At 42.8% G+C, this 19,253-nt stretch overlaps 1 protein-coding gene across 2 annotated transcripts in view; it reads right to left on the reverse strand.

The window, feature by feature from the left end:
- Positions 1-19,253, reverse strand: part of LOC137301907 (cell migration-inducing and hyaluronan-binding protein-like) — a 194,917-nt gene that overhangs the window by 78,552 nt on the left and 97,112 nt on the right. Inside the window, exons 5-11 of one of the 2 annotated variants that reach the window (XM_067971627.1) lie at positions 18,954-19,190; positions 18,496-18,675; positions 16,501-16,571; positions 15,524-15,619; positions 12,925-13,046; positions 11,205-11,352; positions 5,725-5,916 (exon numbers count right to left, since the gene is read on the reverse strand). In XM_067971627.1, the coding sequence (XP_067827728.1) occupies positions 5,725-5,916; positions 11,205-11,352; positions 12,925-13,046; positions 15,524-15,619; positions 16,501-16,571; positions 18,496-18,675; positions 18,954-19,190 (1,046 nt within the window). Of the gene's footprint in view, positions 1-5,724; positions 5,917-11,204; positions 11,353-12,924; positions 13,050-15,523; positions 15,620-16,500; positions 16,572-18,495; positions 18,676-18,953; positions 19,191-19,253 lie in introns of both variants that reach the window. The other variant, XM_067971626.1, reaches the window with a different exon arrangement.

The raw sequence follows: 19,253 nt of genomic DNA on the forward strand, positions 1-19,253 counted from the left end.
AATCTCAGGATTACTACCAGTGCCACGTGCTAATGAATATAGGAACAGGAGAATAGACCAGATGAATGCATGGCTGCAGGGATGGTGTAGGAGGGAGGGATTTAGATTCCTGGGACATTGGGACCGGTTATGGGGAAGGTGGGACATGTACAAGCGGGACGGGTTACACCCGAGAAGGACCGGGACCGATGTCCTCGCGGGTGTTTGCTAGTGCTGTTGGGGAAGGTTTAAACTAGAGTGGCAGGGGGATGGGAACCTGAGCAGGGAGACAGAGGAGGGGGAAACAAGGATAGAAACAAAAGACAGAAAGGGAAGAAGCAAAAGTGGAAGGCAGAGAAAACAAGGGCAAAAAACAAATAGGGCCATAGTGCAAAATAAAACTAAGATGACTAGCAATCTTAAAAAGACAAGTCTAAAGGCATTGTGTCTTAATGAGCGGAGCATTCGCAATAAGCGAGATGAATTAACAGCGCAGATAGATATTAACGGTTATGATTATAGTTGCGATTACGGAGCATGGCTGCAGGGTGACCAAGGATGGGAACTGAACATCCAGGGGTATTCAATATTTAGGAAGGACAGGCAAAAAGGGAAAGGAGGTGGGGTAGCATTGTTAGTAAAGGAGGAAATCAATGCAATAGTGAGGAAGGATATTGGCTCGGAAAATCACCATGTGGAATCTGTATGGGTGGAGCTAAGAAACACCAAGGGGCAGAAAACGTTGGTGGGGGTTGTTTACTGGCCCCCAAATAGTAGTGGAGATGTAGGGGAGGGCATTAAACAGGAAATTAGAGAAGCATGCAAGAAGGGTACAACTATAATCATGGGTGACTTTAATTTACATATAGATTGGTCAAACCAAATTAGCAATAATACTGTGGGGGAGGAATTCCTGGAGTGTGTACGTGATGGTTTTCTAGACCAATACGTTGAAGAACCAACTGGAGAACAGGCGATTTTAGACTGGGTATTGTGCAATGAGTAGGATTAATTAACAATCTTGTTGTGCGGGGTCCCTTAGGGAAGAGCGACCATAACATGATAGAATTCCTCATTAAGATGGAGAGTGAAGTAGTTGAATCCGAAACTAGGGTCCTGAATCTAAATAAAGGAAATTACGAAAGTATGAGGTGCGAGTTGGCTATGATAGATTGGGGAACTTTACTAAAAGGGATGATGGTGGATAGGAATGGCTAATATTTAAAGAACGTGTGCAGGAATTACAACAATTATCCATTCCTGTCTGGTGCAAAAATAAAACAGGAAAGGTGGTTCAACCGTGGCTTACAAAAGAAATTAGGGATAGTGTTAGATCCAAAGAGGAGACATATAAAATTGCAAGAAAAAGCGACAAGCCTGAGGATTGGGAGCAGTTCAGAATTCAGCAAAGGAGGACAAAGAGATTGATTAAGAGGGGAAACATAGAGTATGAGAGTAAACTAGCAGGGAACATAAAAACTGACTGTAAAAGCTTCTATAAATATGTCAAAAGAAAAAGATTAGTGAAGACAAATGTAGGTCCCTTAGTCAGAAATGGAGGAAATTATAAATGGGGAACAAAGAAATGGCAGAACAATTAAACACATACTTTGGTTCTGTCTTCATAAAGGAGGACACAAATAACCTGCCAGAAATGTTAGGGAACCAAGGGTCTAGTGAGAGGGAGGAACTGAAGGAAACCAGTATTAGTAAAAAAAAGTGCTAGGGAAATTAATGGGGTTATAGGCTGACAAATCCCCAGGGCCTGATAATCCACATCCCAGAGTACTAAAGGAAGTAGCCCTGGAAATAGTGGATGCATTGGTGATCATCTTCCAAAATTCTATAGACTCTGGAACAATTCCTACAAATTGGAGGGTGGCAAATGTAACCCCACTATTTAAAAAAGGAGGGAGAGAAAAAACAGGGAATTACAGACCAGTTAGCCTAACATCAGTAGTGGGGAAAATGCTAGAGTCTATTATAAAAGATGTGATAACAGAACACTTGGAGGGCATTAACGGGATTGGACAAAGTCAGCATGGGTTTATGAAAGGGAAATCATGCTTAACAAATCTACTGGAGTTTTTTGAGGATGTAACTAGTAGAATAGAAAGGGGAGAACCAGTGGATGTGGTGTATTTGGATTTTCAGAAGGCTTTTGATAAGGTCCCACACAAGAGGTTAGTGTGCAAAATTAAAGCACATGGGATTGGGGGGAATATACTGGCATGGAATGAGAATTGGTTGACAGACAGGAAACAGAGAGTAGGAATAAACGGGTCTTTTTCCAGGTGGCAGGCAGTGACGAGTGGGGTACCGCAGGGATCAGTGCTTGGGCCCCAGCTATTCACAATATATATCAATGATTTGGATGAGGGAACTAAATGTAACATTTCCAAGTTTGCAGACGACACAAAGCTGGGGTGGAATGTGAGGTGTGAGGAGGATGCAAAGAGGCTCCAATGTGATTTAGACAAGTTGGGTGAGTGGGCAAGAACATGGCAGATGCAGTATAACATGGATAAATGTGAGGTTATCCACTTTGTTTGTAAAAACAGAAAGGCAGATTATTATCTGAATGGTGATAGATTGGGAAAAGCGGAGGTGCAACGAGACCTGGGTGTCCTTGTACACCAGTCGCTGAAAGCGAGCATTCAGGTGCAGGAAGCAGTTAGGAAGGCAAATGGTATGTTGGCCTTCATTGCAAGAGGATTTGAGTACAGGAGCAGGGATGTCTTACTGCAGTTATACATGGCCTTGGTGAGACCACATCTGGAATATTGTGTGCAGTTTTGGTCTCCTTATCAGAGGAAGGATGTCCTTGCCATGGAGGGAGTGCAACGAAGGTTTACCAGACTGATTCCTGGAATGGCAGGACTGACATTCCTATATTCACTAGAGTTCAGAAGAATAAGAGGTGATCTCATCGAAACATATAAAATTCTAACAGGACTAGACAGACTTTATGTAGGGAGGATGTTCCCAATGGCTGGGGAATCTAGAACCAGGGGTCACAGTCTCAGGATATGGGGTATGCCATTTAGAACCGAGACGAGGAGAAATTTCTTCACTCAGAGGGTGGTGAACCTGTGGAATTCTCTACCACAGAAGGCAGTGGAGGCCAAGTCATTGAATATATTCAAGGAGGAGATAGATATATTTCTTAATGCTAAAGGGATCATGGGATATGGGGAAAAAGCAGGAACAGGGTACTGAGTTAGACGATCAGCCATGATCATTTTGAATGGCGGAGCAGGCCTGAAGGGCTGAATGGCCTACTCTTGCTCCTATTTTCTATGTTTCTATGAGAATGTTAGCAACTGAACTACGCTGACACCGGACAGTGAGTTACAGGGTGTAATCTAACTGAGAGATTTAGATGGCTTATTTAAAAAATAATGGATACCTTGTGCACAAATGCATGGCTTGATGACTTCATAATTTTCATACATAAAGAGGGAGCTAATGAAGAAATATGGTGTAAATTCTGCGCTTTCCTCAGGCCCTGATTGTTTACGATGATTTCTGCTTGTTTACACCGGTTTTAACGTTCTGATGTATGCTAATGAGATTGGCTGGAAATTCTGGCATAAGTATTTCCTTATTCGTATGACAATGGACATTCTCTCCTTCAGTCTCCATCCCGAGGGAGTCATTAAAGTTCTCTGAACCTTAGGAGGGAAGGAGGCTGGGTTCATGAACAAAATGCCCTGATACTGTCAGATAGCTCTCCATCTCTACTTTATCACCTTCCTGACGATTATTGTTTGCCATTAAAGATTGTAAGTGCAGCCTCACCTAAAGATATCTACCACAGTAATTTTGGGGGATAGCGGGATTTGTGCGCATAGTTTAACTGTTGAATTTCCAGTCAGGTCCATGATTTTATATAATCTTCTCACAAACCCAAATCCTGGATTGAGATCCAAATGTCAGAATTGAGTGAAACAGAATTTGTTTGAAGGAAGAGAATTAACAACTTACATTTATACAGCACCTTTAACATAGAAAAATGGGAGATTGAAGGAGTTTTTAGCCAGTAGTGGATGTGGTGGATGGGTTTATTTAATTGGGAAATTGTGTGTCTAGTGACGGGGAAGTAAGAAAGATGGAAAGAAATATTGGATTGTTTTGACTAGAAGTGTTTCTGATAGACAATGGAAACCTTTTTGGAGAAGAGATGTGAAAAGGAGAATTGATTAGACTAGTGTTTAGTTGACTCTTCTATATGGTTCTGACAACTGGAAACTGACAAAGGTACAGAGCAGTGTCTTTTCAATTGCGCTGTACAGGAAAGATATTGGTTATTGGCTGGAAGGGCAGAGTGACCAACACTGAAGTAATAACGAATGGGCTGTATGCAGCAGCACATATAGTAACAAGACAACTATGATAGGCAGAGCATGTGAACCATATGCCTGAATATCTGTATCCTAAGAAGGTGATGGAATGGGTCCCCACTAGGAAAAGACGATGCAGAATGCCAAAGCAGAGATTGTCGTATAGGAAAATCTGAATAGAAGGCTGATGATTGACAGATAGCTGGGATAGCTAACAGAGAGCATGATGCTCACATCTATGGCCAGCCTGTTTACATCAACCAACTTGAGTGGTCAATCGCTGACTATTCAAACTATCTCAAAGCATCCCATCCTCACTGACTCTCCTCAGGAAACATTGGCCCAGATTTTGCTGTCAAAATAACGGTGAGACACTCACCGTTATTTATGCATAAATGCTACAGCAACTTCAAGCGAGGAGAAGATGCACGGTTAAATGCCAACATCCAAAAGTTACTGTCCAAGTTGCGCCGCTCCGCCGTTAGCTTCGCGAAAACGGCATCTCACTGTCTGCCTCACCATTGACATGCATTGAATGTTGTGAAGTTGTTGTATTTGCACGGTAGATACGAACTAAACTCGCCACAGAAAGTTAAGTTTCATCATTACAAGCTTAAGCACCACCTTAACGACGTGATAATTGTTAATTACTGCCAATCAACCTCCCTGGCACTGAAAATTAACTATTACAAGTGTGGAATCTCATTCCTCACGTATTAATTGCTGGTGAAGATTTTAAAAGTGTCAAATTTTAAATTTTAATTTTTAAATTTTTCCTTTGTCTCCTTTTTCTTTCTCTCTTAATCCAATCTTTCTTTCTCTCTCTTTCCGTTCCTGATTTGACATTGAATTCACCTACTCTATTTTACACTTCCTTCTCAGTCCTTGTGTTGTTAATTTCACAATCCTTCAATCTGATTGGTTAAGGAGATACACAGTTGCTTGCCCTGTTCACTCAGGTCCCAGATGCCCTGTTAATGTCGCAGCGACGATATCAACTTGCACTTTCAGCAACTTAGTGGGCAAAAATGTTTTGAGCTGAAGGGTGCAGGGGCACGGCTAACTAACGGCAGACACCGTTAGGTGCCCTGCTCCAGCAAAAAATAGCCCATTATTTCTCATTTTTCTTTCCAACTTCAATCACCACCAACAATTTCACCCCTTACTTGCCGACCATATCCAGTACTATCATGCGTTTACTGCTCTCAGCTGACAATGGTGAGGTTGAATGAATCCTCCATCGCACCAATGCTGCTCTCGTGCACGTGACACGAACAGTCTATCCGTCCAATGTAGCAATTGGAATGCCAGTCTTACCCTAATCGTTTGTACTCAACTGTTTTAGGATATGGAATTTCCTCCAAGTAAGTCAGAATATGTTGATTTAAAAAAAAAATCATACCTTGGATTTTGACTTGGTTTGCTTTGCATTCTGGACAGTGTAAGAGCTGAAATTCTTCAGTCTGATACATAGAATAATCTGTACTGGCAACAAAGATGACATCACCAGCTTTCCATGTCCTGGCATCATCCGCTAGCTCCAGAATACTGCTATTAATATGTGTATCTATGGTAACGGTCACCTTGGGCCACACTGAAAGAAGAGAAATAAATGTTTGCATATGGATGCATTAAATGGCATCTGCTGCCAAGGTTTCAATCTCCTTAAAACAGAACCATAAGCATTCTTGTATAGACCAGCTGTTACTGGGATAGAAAAATGAAAGAAAAACATTTTAAACATTTTTTCTGCACACTTGGACTGAATTCTTAAACATTTTCAATGATATTTTGTTCTTTGTTCAAAGAAAAGATCAATAACACATTTTAATTGCCTTTTAATGAAAATTGCAGCTGCTGTAATTTTTAAACACGCGACTTTGTGCGATAAGGTTTCTTTAATGGGAACAGCAAATAAGGAAAATGAGCCAATCATGGCGCATCTGTGAAAAAGATCTTTTAACAGTTCTCAAGCAGTTAACCAATTGCTTACCCAATATAAATGACAAAGTTTCTGAATTCAGCTGCCGAGTGCGCACAATGGCTGAGTAAGGGCTGAGCAAGGGCTGAGCAGCTAGACCGTAAGGCCAGTAGCTGCTAATTACTTGCCTTAATGACAGCACTGCCATCCAATACTCCAAGAGCAGAGAAATTAGCCCAGCCGATGGTTATAAAGTGGGCAATATTTGTTTTCATGTTTTGTGACATCACCAAACTCCTAACTGCCGTTTCTAATTTGCAATCAGTTCCAGGTATCCATCTTCTTCATAAATTCAGCACTTCTTATTTTTAGTTTTTATTTTGGGGGATATCAGTGTTGGGGAAAAGAACACTTTTTTTCCCACTCTTCTCACGCAGTGCAAGCACTGGGGACTCCCGTCTCAGGAATTGTTTGCCCAGACATAGAGTGAAGTTGCCTTTAATCTTCTGGCACAATAAAGCCTCATCTCTAACCTCAGAATAGGACCCCTACTGCAGTAGTGCGAGACTTTTCCATTTCCGACACATTCGGTACATGGGGAGTATACCAAGCATGAACAGAGGCAACACAAGACAGATGAAATGGTATTAAAGAGGATAGTGAGATGGGAATTGAAAGAGATGGCATTAATGAAACTATATCAATAGATTATCTGGTCATTCAATCATTTTCTGTTTGTGGGACCTTGCTGTGCTCAAATTGGCTGCTGTGTTTATAAAACAACCAGAACTAGGGGCCATAAATATAAGATAGTCACTAATAAATCCAATAGGGAATTCAGAAGAAACTTCTTTACCCAGAGAGTGGTTAGAATGTGGAACTCGCTACTACAAGGAGTAGTTGAGGGGACGAGCATAAATGCATTTAAGGGGAAGCTAGATAAACACATGAGGGAGAAAGGAATAGACGAATATGTTGATGGGGTTAGATAAAGGGTGGAAGGAGGCTCGTGTGGAGCATAAACACCGGCACAGACCTGATGGGCCGAATGGCCTGTTTCTGTGCTGCACATTCTATCTAATTCTATGTAAAAGTAACCCATTGGCTGTAAAGTGCTTTAGAATGTCACAAGGATGTGATAAGATGCTACATAAATACAAGTTCTTTTTTTCTTTGAAGCTGTACAGCTAACCAGCACAGAACACTGCTCATCTTCCTGCAGCTTGTCCAACTAAGAACACCCTATCTGTTAGGGCACTGGCTTCCAGAGTTTTCTGTAGTCAAGTGGGAATAATCTTGGCCCCCCAAAGAAACGATCCTCGTGTACCCTCTGATTGAGACAGGTAATTTATGGACCCACTAGGAACTGGGTTGAACTGCCCCAACCCATTTCACATGGAAACTTTCGTCCCATTGGTCTAGTTGGACTCAAACCCAGGTCAGAGAGGTGAAAGGCATTGTGCAGACTCACTGTTACCCACTGCCCCCTATTCTTTGCATTCAATACATGGTGAATACATTGAGTACAACAGAGGCAATATGAGACAAAAGAAATGGCAATAAAGAGGGTAGTGAGTGATGGCATTATGCAATACCATTAGGCATCAGCTTCTCAGTTACATTTCATTAGATATTTTTAGCAGCAGATCTCTTGAAGGCAATTCAAAGAAAGGTGTGCACTTGAAACTGAGGTATAATTATTTTCCATGTTCTTTAATGGTGCTGAATGTTTTTCATTCAGTAATACTTGAGTAGGAAATAGAAAGTAGTTTGCCTGCAGGATACTCTAATGTATCATTAAGTACTGCTGATTCATACAGGGAATATCTTGATATTGTGGTAATATTTTTACAGGGAGGGACTTGACCACCTCTATCCCCACAGGCAGACACTAACAGGCAGACATTGGGCCACCTCTATCCCCACAGGCAGACACTAACAGGCAGTTGCCCGGTACAGTAGGTTCAGTTTTTAGCTACAAACAGTTGGAGGGGGAAGGGCTGTATAAATCGACCCAGCATATATATTTTAAAATATTTTTTCAAAAAGCAATTAAAAAATACATCAATCTTTAAAAGTGGTGACTAAATCGGCATGATAGATTTAAGGGGGTAACTTTGTGAGGCTCCCTGCTGGTGGTGAGTTTTTCTGGATGCGAAGGTCTAGAGCATGCGAGCGGACATTGGCTGGAGAAGTTTGCAAAGTTACATGTTAACCAGTTCAAAATAAACTAGCTGATCTCCATGGTGAGTTGGTGGAGATTCTGGGGCAGGTTTTTGTCTTCACTTGAAGTCAGTGGAATGAAAATTAAGTAAGGTTCTGTGACGGGCGGGCAATCGGCCAGGCACATTCAGGCCTTGGCACTGAAGACGAAAATCTACACCCTCTGTTTTGTAAGTGTGATGAGGTAGGGGTCACAGGAAGTAAGTATGACTAGGTAGGAGTTACAGAAAGTGTGATGAGGTAGGAGTTACAGGATGCAAGTGTGACGCTTACAGAAAATGCACTAGTGGACCTCCAATGGTGCTGCTCACAGTAAGTAAGGTGGGGGTGTCAATAGACCAGGGGTAAGGGAGAGGTCAGGGGCTCAGGAGATCAAAGGTCATGAGGTGGGGGGAGGGTCTGAAACTCAAGGTGGTAGTCTTAAGACCCTACCATTACTAACTAGTCTTTAGACCATACCTCTAACTAGGCTACAGGCCTGGGGTGCAGAAGATGGCCCAACACCAAACCAGTGGCTACAAATGGTTTGGATTTGTAGGTCTAAGCGCTAGGCTTGAAGCCAGACCACTTACTATAGAGGAACGGGACAGGGTGAATAGGGAACGGGTGTGCCCAAGGCCCAGAATCAAATTGAATGTGTAATGGGTGGGGGGGGGGGGAAAGAGAGGGGAGAGGGTCCCGGGTAAAACATGTGACAAAGAAAAATTGGGTGAATGAACAAAATGGCAGGCGGTCCTGGGTGACTTCTGCCACAGCACCACCTCGTGACCAGAGGCCTGTAATTACAGTGTGAGAAGCAAATTGACATAAAAGGATGACTCAGAAACTGAGGTGAGGAAGACAAGACTTTGAATATATTATAGATAGATATATAGATATAAAGGCTCCATTAAAATAGGAATCTTACAACACCAGGTTATAGTCCAACAAATTTATTTTAAAATCACAAGCTTTCGGAGATTATCTCCTTCGTCAGATGATTGAATGAAAAGGTTCTCAAATCGCATATCTTATACGATGTTGGGACAGCATCACACCAATCAAAAGGTGTCGTTGTTATTCAAACAGGCCAGTCACGGAGAACAGCACGTCCCAGTACACTCGATATACATTGTGTCTTTTACACAGGCAGGCAGAAAGAAACTTAAAATGGCAGAGAGAGAGAGAATTTTAAAAAACATATAAATTTTTTCCCCCTTTTTTATCCTACACGATAACATCAACAAGTTCCATCCCACCATCAAACTCACCATGGACTACTCCTCAGAATCGGTTTCTTTCTTGGACACACAAATCTCCATCAAAGACGGGCACCTCAGCACCTCACTCTACCGCAAGCCCACGGACAACCTCACGATGCTCCACTTTTCCAGCTTCCACCCCAACCACGTCAAAGAGGCCATCCCCTATGGACAGGCCCTACGAATACACAGGATCTGCTCAGACGAGGAGGAACGCGATGGACACCTACAGACGCTGAAAGACGCCCTCGTAAGAACGGGATATGACGCTCGACTTGTCGATCGACAGTTCCGACGGGCCACAGCGAAGAATCGCATAGACCTCCTCAGAAGACAAACACGGGACGCAACCAACAGAGTACCCTTCGTCGTCCAGTACTTCCCTGGAGCGGAGAAACTACACCATGTTCTCCGCAGCCTTCAACATGTCATCGATGAAGACGAACACCTCGCTAAGGCCATCCCCACGCCTCCACTGCTCGCCTTTAAACAGCCACCCAACCTCAAACAGACCATCGTTCGCAGCAAGTTACCCAGTTTTCAGGAGAACAGCGTCCACGACACCACACAACCCTGCCACGGCAACCTCTGCAAGACATGCCAGATCATCGACACGGATACCACCATCACACGAGAGGACACCACCCACCAGGTACATGGTTCATACTCCTGTGACTCGGCCAACGTTGTTTACCTCATACGTTGCAGGAAAGGATGCCCCGGAGCATGGTACATTGGCGAGACCATGCAGACGCTGCGACAACGGATGAACGGACACCGCGCAACAATCGCCAAACAGGAGGGTTCCCTCCCAGTCGGGGAACACTTTAGCAGTCAAGGACATTCAGCCACCGATCTTCGGGTAAGCGTTCTCCAAGGCGGCCTTCGAGACACACGACAACGCAAAATCGTCGAGCAGAAGTTGATAGCCAAGTTCCGCACCCATGAGGACGGCCTCAACCGGGATCTTGGGTTCATGTCACGCTACACGTAACCCCACCAGCAAAAAAGGGGGAAAAAATTTATATGTTTTTTAAAATTCTCTCTCTCTCTGCCATTTTAAGTTTCTTTCTGCCTGCCTGTGTAAAAGACACAATGTATATCGAGTGTACTGGGACGTGCTGTTCTCCGTGACTGGCCTGTTTGAATAACAACGACACCTTTTGATTGGTGTGATGCTGTCCCAACATCGTATAAGATATGCGATTTGAGAACCTTTTCATTCAATCATCTGACGAAGGAGATAATCTCCGAAAGCTTGTGATTTTAAAATAAATTTGTTGGACTATAACCTGGTGTTGTAAGATTCCTTACATTTGTCCACCCCAGTCCATCACCGGCATCTCCACACCATTAAAATAGCACAGAGGAGAGTATGATATGGGTATGTTAAGTGTTCACACGAGAACATTGCTCACAGTAATTTGTAGGCTATACTGGTGCGTTTTCAGATCTGTTTATTTAGAGCTACAAGAGATACTCAGAGTTAGAACAGACCTGGTTTACCACAAAGGAAGCGGACTTGGTAGTTATGGCAGATCCCATCAGCCTGGTCCTTATTACGGCACACAAACCCAAAGTCTTGATCGTACTTATGGAACACCTCTGCTGTTAAACTGGCTGGGATTCCATCAACAGTAGTAACCTAAAGCGTAAAGAACACAGTAATAAACACATTTATTTTGGATTTCTGCAAACGTACTCCCGATTTCTCGCTGTGTCTTTGGCGGAAACTCGAGGAATGGCTTACCTAGCTAATAACACTGCTCCTCCAGGGTTCCTTCCATTGAAGTTACAGTGTGAGATCGGGAGAATGCCTGCAGAAAATTTTACCCAAATGCTGCACTTTACCGTCGAGCAAAAATACCAACATTTTGCAAACTGTCACTGGTCCAATTTATAAATTTTAATCCTATAAATATACACTGGCAGGGGGGTGGAGGTTCAGGGTAAGGAGGGACGAGGGAGAGAAATGCTTTGCTTGGCTGCAGAAAACTGGATATTTTGGGGGTGATCTTAATCATATATGCCCGGCGGAGAACAGGTGGGTGGGCAATTTAAATCACCCAGGTTAATTACCCGCCCTGGAGCTGCTGGGAGCTGCTCGGTTGCATTTCTGAGCAGGCAGCAAGGACACTAGTCCAAAGTCAGTGAGGTCCTTATTAAAATATGCATATCGGGCCCAGATGATGTCATCAGGACCCGTCTGCAATTTTAACTTGGCGGCCTTAGTGAGAAGAGGCAGTGAGTTTCTCATCAGCTCAGTCCAGCGGGGAGGAGGATATGCGCGAGAAGAGGCCCTAAAAGGTAAGATGTTTAAACTTATTTCTTGTGGGGCCAGGAAGAGCAGGAGTGGCCCCGAACCCAGCAGCGCGATTTTCCACCACCACCTCCTGTCAACTTCCCAACTGGAACGCCAGGATTTAAATGAGGGCTGGGAGTTAAAATTCCCCACCCTTCACTTCCGGAGAAGTGGGTGAGTTTCTAACTTACACCAAGGCTCACCCGCCAAAAATTCTTCCGGAGTTAAAATCAGGTCGTTTGTTTTTTTTAAAAAAACTTCTTAATCCTGGTCACACTGTGGAATAAATAGTTGCAATCTTACAGTAAGACTTGGCTTTAAAATTTAACTTCTGTTGGTCTGAAAACTTACTGGGGAAAAAAAAAGTTAATTTCTCAGCATTCTGATGTCTCCAGCCTTGTGTAGAAGTCAGTTTTGACATTCTGAAGAACTTGCGATTAGAACCTCTAATTGGCACAGTTCACATACAGACATATTACTGTGGGCGCTATTTTTGCACAGGTCTGAACTTGTTTGTTATGATAGTTAGTGTCCATGTAAAAATATCACACACAGGCATGTAGCATGATTGGGCAAGATGCTTCACCGATCCGAATTGGTTTCCAAATAAATGCCTTACGGAAGACACTCCTGTTTATGTAGGGAAACACTTTTCAACTTTTAACTTCAATTTACTGTATCGCTCAACAGATGCAAACTGAACCTGGTGTGAATGACACAAACATTCAGTTACCAATCAAAGAATTTACACCCTCACAGGGTACAGTCCTAAGGGTTTATCTGTATATTGATCGGATTCTCACAATACAATCCTAAAGATTTACCTGTATGTCTTCAGACCCTCACAGGGTACAGTCCTGAGAATTCACCTGTATGACAATCATACCGTCACAGACTACAGGCCTGAGGATTTACCTGTATATCGATTGGACTCTCACAGATTTTTCCAGGGAAAGCAGCTCTCAGGTCCGACAATTTTTCCCAGTCCCCCGATCCTAGTTCATTGTCCCGGTCAAACCAATCGGTCCACTCCACATCTGCTGCCAAGTAACATAAAAACGTTGAAGAAGTGTCTGCAAGTCCGGTGTTGGAATGGTACAGGGGTCAATTTTAGGATTTATCACTCTTGGCTTCAAGCTACATATGATGGAAATACAGGATCTTGGACGTGCAGGTCTGTGCGTCCTGAACGATTTTCCATCCTTTCATTTTAATGGACCAACAATCACGGGAGCATGTTGAACTCCATGTCCAAATTGTCCATATGCCCTCCCACTGCGTGAACCTCTGTGCTCGCACCGCTGATTTCGAAAATCTTACCTCTAATATTTAGAGAACTTTGTGCTACTGTCAATGGCATGGGATCTTGGCCTTGTTATACCCGCACTTTTGGGCCAACCAGTCCTGAGCTGATGATTCTGTCAAACTGGCCCTAAAATTACAACAGTGTGACCCTGAGCTCGACTATCATGAAATAAGCAGGACCACCTCGAAATGCCTTTTTTCCTATGCCAGTTGCAAGTATCCCCCCCAGTTATTTTTAAGTTTAGACTGCACTTTCCTGGCAGTGACTTGCGATAATCCCTTCATATCAGCCACAAACTGTACTAATCAGGCCAGCGACTGAATGTCAAGGAGGAAACATTTTTTTTTAATGCATTGAGTTGTTATGATCTGGAATGCACTGCCTGAAAGCTTGGAGGGCACAAGACGGTTGCCAAGAGTCTCCAGGAATTAAAGATTAATCCCTAGGACACTGCTGCGAGCAACTCGGGAGAAAAATCAGAGGGGCATTAAAAAAATTGCATGTTTTTTCATTTTCTTTGAACACCTCCATTTATTTGTTGTTAAACTACTGGAGATGGGAAAAAGGCTGTTTGACTAACGGTCAAGAATCATCAAATCAGTTTTCAGTTGCCATGGGAAGGCGGTGCCTCCCGAGGATGGGTGTGTTGGGCGTCCAACGGCAGGAACGTGGGGGCAGGGCGGACAAGATGAAACCTCCTGGAACACTTTCGAGCACAGTTGTCAACTCTAGGCCCTGTGTGAGCCATGGGTGGTAGTTTGGACACCCTCCTTGAACCATAACTGAAAAAATCAGTGACAGAACTCCTGCATAAATGGTAGTAGAGCATCAAACTCAGATTAAAGCACAGACAGGCCCACCTCCTGCGACGGCTGCAGCCATAACCATGTTTATGCTTTTGATGTGAGCTGATTCCTGAGTTTCTGTGGCTGACTTATGATTACAAATTTCCCATATAGGATTTGCCCAGGCTCAAGACCTGCTCTGATTCTTTCACTAGTGTTGTCCTACAACAGGAGTCCAGGAGAATGGTTCAAGGGGAATCAGTCCTCTGCTAGGTATCTCCTTCCTACATCACTGTTGACATCGGAAATTCATGAAATGGGAAATGTTGGGATGTAGACCCACACCCTCCTTTCTGTGGCACAGCCTGGTGCAGCGCCAATGGGCTGCAGCACCACAGCATGTGGAAAAACGTTCTCCATTTGTAAACGTATCATTTTTCCCTGAGTACACGATGCGGTTTTAATGCTTGCTGGCTGAGAGAGTAATTTGGTTGTAGGGGCAACCCTTAAATGTCAAAGCCAGGATGGATTGACAGCAGCCTATCGGACTCACCACAATCTGACTAAACAGCTCAAAATTGGAGCCTGAGGCAGTAAAATTCCAATCTTCATCCCTTTATTTTCTGCCATAATGGATTCTAGCTCCATGGCAACCAACGTAAATTATAATAAGAAATAAAGAAGGAAAGGACTTGCACATAAATGGTGCCTCTGAGGATCTCGAGACACCCCAAAGCTCTTCACAGCCAATTAAGTACTCTTGCTGTGTAGTCACTGTTTTAATATACGCTAAATACAGCAGCCAATTTGTGCACAGCAAGGTCCCACAAACAGCAATGAGCTAAATAACCAGATAATCTGTTTTTAGCGATGTTGGTTGAGGGATAAATGTTGCTCAGGACGCTGGAAACTCCCTGCTCTTCCTCAAAAAGTGTCATAGGATCTTTTGCATCCACCCAAGAGATCAATCGAACGTCTCATCCGAAAGACGGCATCTCCGACAGTGCTGCACTCCCTCAGTACTGCAGTGAAATGTCAGCTTAGATTATGTGCTCAAGCACCTGGAGTGGGGCTGGAATCCACAACCTTCTGACGCATAAGTGAGAGTGCTACCACTGAGCCAAGGCCGAGACCTAAAGTAGTCAGGAGCATTATGCCGCCCCTCCTGTTGTAAAGTATTGCAACGGTGCAGGGGCCCCACTATAGCAGATAAAAGGGATGACTTTTAAAATTTTACAGCCACATGCGTCAGTGCCCTCAGAAACCTAACTTTAGTCAGACGTAGACTTTGGCTATTTGACAAATCGAGCATGATATCTGGATTGTACTGTAACAAATGAAACAGTTCATATTCTGCAAATTTAAAGTATGAAACTTTGTTTAGAAACAAAGTAAAGTAACCTTGAAACTATCTTGCTCTTACCTTGTACCCACTCACTCATTGAGCCAACAGTAAAGTGATCTCCGTCTGGGGACTGGAAAAGTTTAAACACTTTCGCAACAGCGGATCCTCTGGCACCTGTGGGATTACCAACAAAATTAACTGGATCCGGCTCAAAATTATGTTTCTAGCTCTTAAAGGTAAATCGAGATTTTCCTTTGTATTACTTCTTTTAATAAATGCTTCAAAGGCAACTAAATTGTTCTAAGAAATTTCCTTACTAAATATTCTTGAGCTATGGGCCCTGAATGTCCCTGGGGGTTCTCCCAAACTCCTGCCATAACTTTGCCGTTTACGCCGTTTCTCTAGCGGTTGCGGCGATCATGTGCTGAAGTTACAGCAGGAGGTTGATGGAAATTCAGGGGCAGAATGTGCAACCTCGCACAGCAAGTGTGGCTCGGAGAATTGGGGCTATGGAATCTCCAACCTGTGCTTACGTGTAGCGAGGCTCCAACCGGGTAGTGGAGTCTGGCCAGATTATCACCGTGGTATTTTGCGGATATACCCATGATGCCATGACTGACAGAGAGATTTAAACACTCAAGGGTAAATTTTCCGATTGCACCTTCCCGGTGCAGAGTCTCACTGCTAGGGGCGCCACCAGCAAATGCACCATCCAGGATTCATTAATTTTAATGAATGGAAAAATGATGCGCTATTTCCTTATATTCCACCCACTGGGGGAATACAATAGGAAAATGTAACCTCTGATTTTTTTTTAAACAAATCGAATACAAAGCTTGCCCTTTATCATTTCAAAGTTCATTATAATTATGAATATAGTGAGTAATTTTAGCCTAACTCACCAGGCGGGAAATCCATGGGATCAGGTGGAACGCTGGTTTTAACCCCACCCGATTTTACTCTCCATTGACTTCAGCGTTGCACCCAATCCCGTCAGTTTCCCAACTGGCAGATTAGGTTAAAATTGCCCCCATAAAGTCTGTCAACTTAGTTACCTTGATAAATAACATGATCCTCAGCAGAGGATTCAGGCGAACCTTTAACAGTGACAAAGCTCCAAGGATGCCTTTAAATTTAAATGAAAAAGAGCTTGTTAAGGCTGATCTCAAGTGGGCACAGGTAAAACATTACATAAAACTACTAGATCAAAATAAAAGTTAGAGCGCATTGGAAACCAATCATCTCAAAGAGGCCATCAAAGTTTTATAAATAAAATATAGATAATATGGTCTACACCCCATAATATTAATTCGAATAGCACTAAAAAATCCTGAAATGCTATTTCATTTTAGCTGCTTAATTCAAATTATTGGAGAATTCATTTTTTTCTATATCACAAAAAACTACTTTGAATTATCAGAAGTAGACTACAGTCCTACAAGAGCAGGGAACTGTAGAATAATTCAAAATTTAGTCTATGACAGCAACCCAGGATAAGTAATAATTGCAAAAACTCCAGCCATCATATTAGCACTGGGATACGAAACAATGTCAGTGCTATAATTAACACAGATAACTAACCACAATCAGTAGAAATACTCCAGAGGGTAATTATACACAATCACACTCCCAATTTGATGGGCTGGGTGTACGATGGGCGGCTGATCCGCTAATGCCCACTTTCCACCACAGCCAAAAGTTAAAATCATCCATGAGGTGTTTTACTTTCCAAAATTTTAATCTGATACACCTTCCGTTTCCATAAATTTAAACCACCACTAAAGTATTACACCAAAACTTAATGCTCCCCAATTAGTGGAAAGGTTCTGTGATGAGAGCAAGCTCTCTCTTACAGCTTTAGTTCCAGTCTGGTCATCTCATCTCCAACTACCCCATGTAATGGGGCCTATCAGACTATATTAATTAAATTATTAAGCTGTACCAATCCAAGCCCTGTGTCACATCCAGGCAATAAATCACTTTAATTTTCTGATGCGATTATACGGGTCTTTCCGTCCACTCGCATTGTATCTCTGCAACGTGAATCTAGACAATCTGAAGTGCCGCTGCATACTACGCTCCACAGTGCACGTTGAGCAAGTACCATTAACACTGACTCGGAGATACAGGCACCAACACTGCGCATCACACCTCCACACTGTGAACACTCACCTGCAATTTCAAGTGGACGGTGAAGGAATGGCAGGGATACTAAATAAGTACTTTCCCTCAGTTTTCACAGAGGAGATTGGATATTGGGATTGTAGGCCCACCAGAAGTGTGAGCAGAACTGTTAGTGGGAGATTCTAAAGAGAAATTGGACTAAACGAGTTATTCAAATTTAAGGTAGACAGATCACTAATGTTTCTGATCTGCACAAGTGATCAGGGTTTGGAAGCATAATGAAATCAATTCACAGATGATACTAAACTGGTTAGAGCAGCAGAGTCTAATGAAGTAGACAAGGAAATTCAGATGTACCTAGGCAATATTTGCAAGTGGGCAGAACTATAGCAGATAAAATTCAATACAGATAAAGGAAGATCAATATAGATATAGGCAGAAAATCTGGAGTAATTCAAGGCAGATACTGTGATGGGGCACTGTATGGGCTGAATGGCCTCCACCTGTATTTATTGCTGTGATAGACTGTCCAGTGACAATATTAAATCCTGCTCCAAGGGAAAGTTACTGTTAGATTGGATCTACCTCTAAGTAAACTCAATTATATTTAATCCATCACGTGTTAGTGTTTACTGTTGAGCTCATCATGCCAGAATGAAATTGAGCTTTTTCAACTGGTATTATGGCAGGATTCAGAGTACCAGCACTTGGAAAATGGGGCTAGTCGGTGGCCTACAATCTGGATTTGTAGCAGCGATGGAGAAGTATGCTGGGCCAGAACTCCCTTCTTGGCAGCTGTGAGGTGGTGAATTGTCCAGATAAATCAAATAGAGGAATTAAAGTTCTCCAAGTTGTCAATTTAATTTTATGATGTTTAAGATTTTTTTTTAAAAAAAGAAATGGCTTATATTGTAAAAAAGCTTTACCTGAACCCCAGGCGTCTGAAATACTTGCTCCCCAACTTTGACAGCGCATCCTTGGCAAATTCATCCAGTTTGGCTGATCCTTCATCGTTCACAGCCACTGATATTATCATGCCTTCTTTAATTCCGTCCAAGAACTCAGCAAGACGCTTACTTTCATCTTTGCTTTTATAGGTATCAAACCTGTTTTTTAAAGAAGTAACTCAGTTGTGTATATGGGTATTAAAGTAGTCAGTCAATCACCTTGAGAGCAGCCAAGAACAGGTCATACAGAACTCAAACCCAACAAGAAGCACATCACTGTAATGAGTACAAGCATGCAGAACAATAAAACCAACAGATGTAAATCAAGGCCTGCATCACGGGAGCTGCAGCAGCAGTTTTCAGACTCTTTCCCCCAGTGCAGCTGACGAAATGGACAATCTGGGCTAAAAAGATCAACAGACTAGTTTCAAACTCACCTGTCAGAATGGACTACCTCTCCGATCCGGTTAATGACATGGACTATGATGCCACGATGGCCCCAGCTTCTTTCAAAGTAGTAGCCACCCTCACTCATCCCACCAGGATGGAGGGTGTTGTTCAAAAATGTCCAGGACAGTTTGTGAGCACCGTGGATTTCCAGCGTCCCTCCTCTACTGACTCCAATGTACTTCAACCCAAAGTAGCTATGAAGTTCTTCTGTTTTTTCATCAGATCTACAAATATAATATCAGAAATGAAACTTGTATCTGCATGGCATTTTATCAAAGTAAAAAAAA

This window comes from Heptranchias perlo, chromosome 34 (assembly GCF_035084215.1).
Source record: "Heptranchias perlo isolate sHepPer1 chromosome 34, sHepPer1.hap1, whole genome shotgun sequence".
Lineage (NCBI taxonomy): Eukaryota > Metazoa > Chordata > Chondrichthyes > Hexanchiformes > Hexanchidae > Heptranchias > Heptranchias perlo.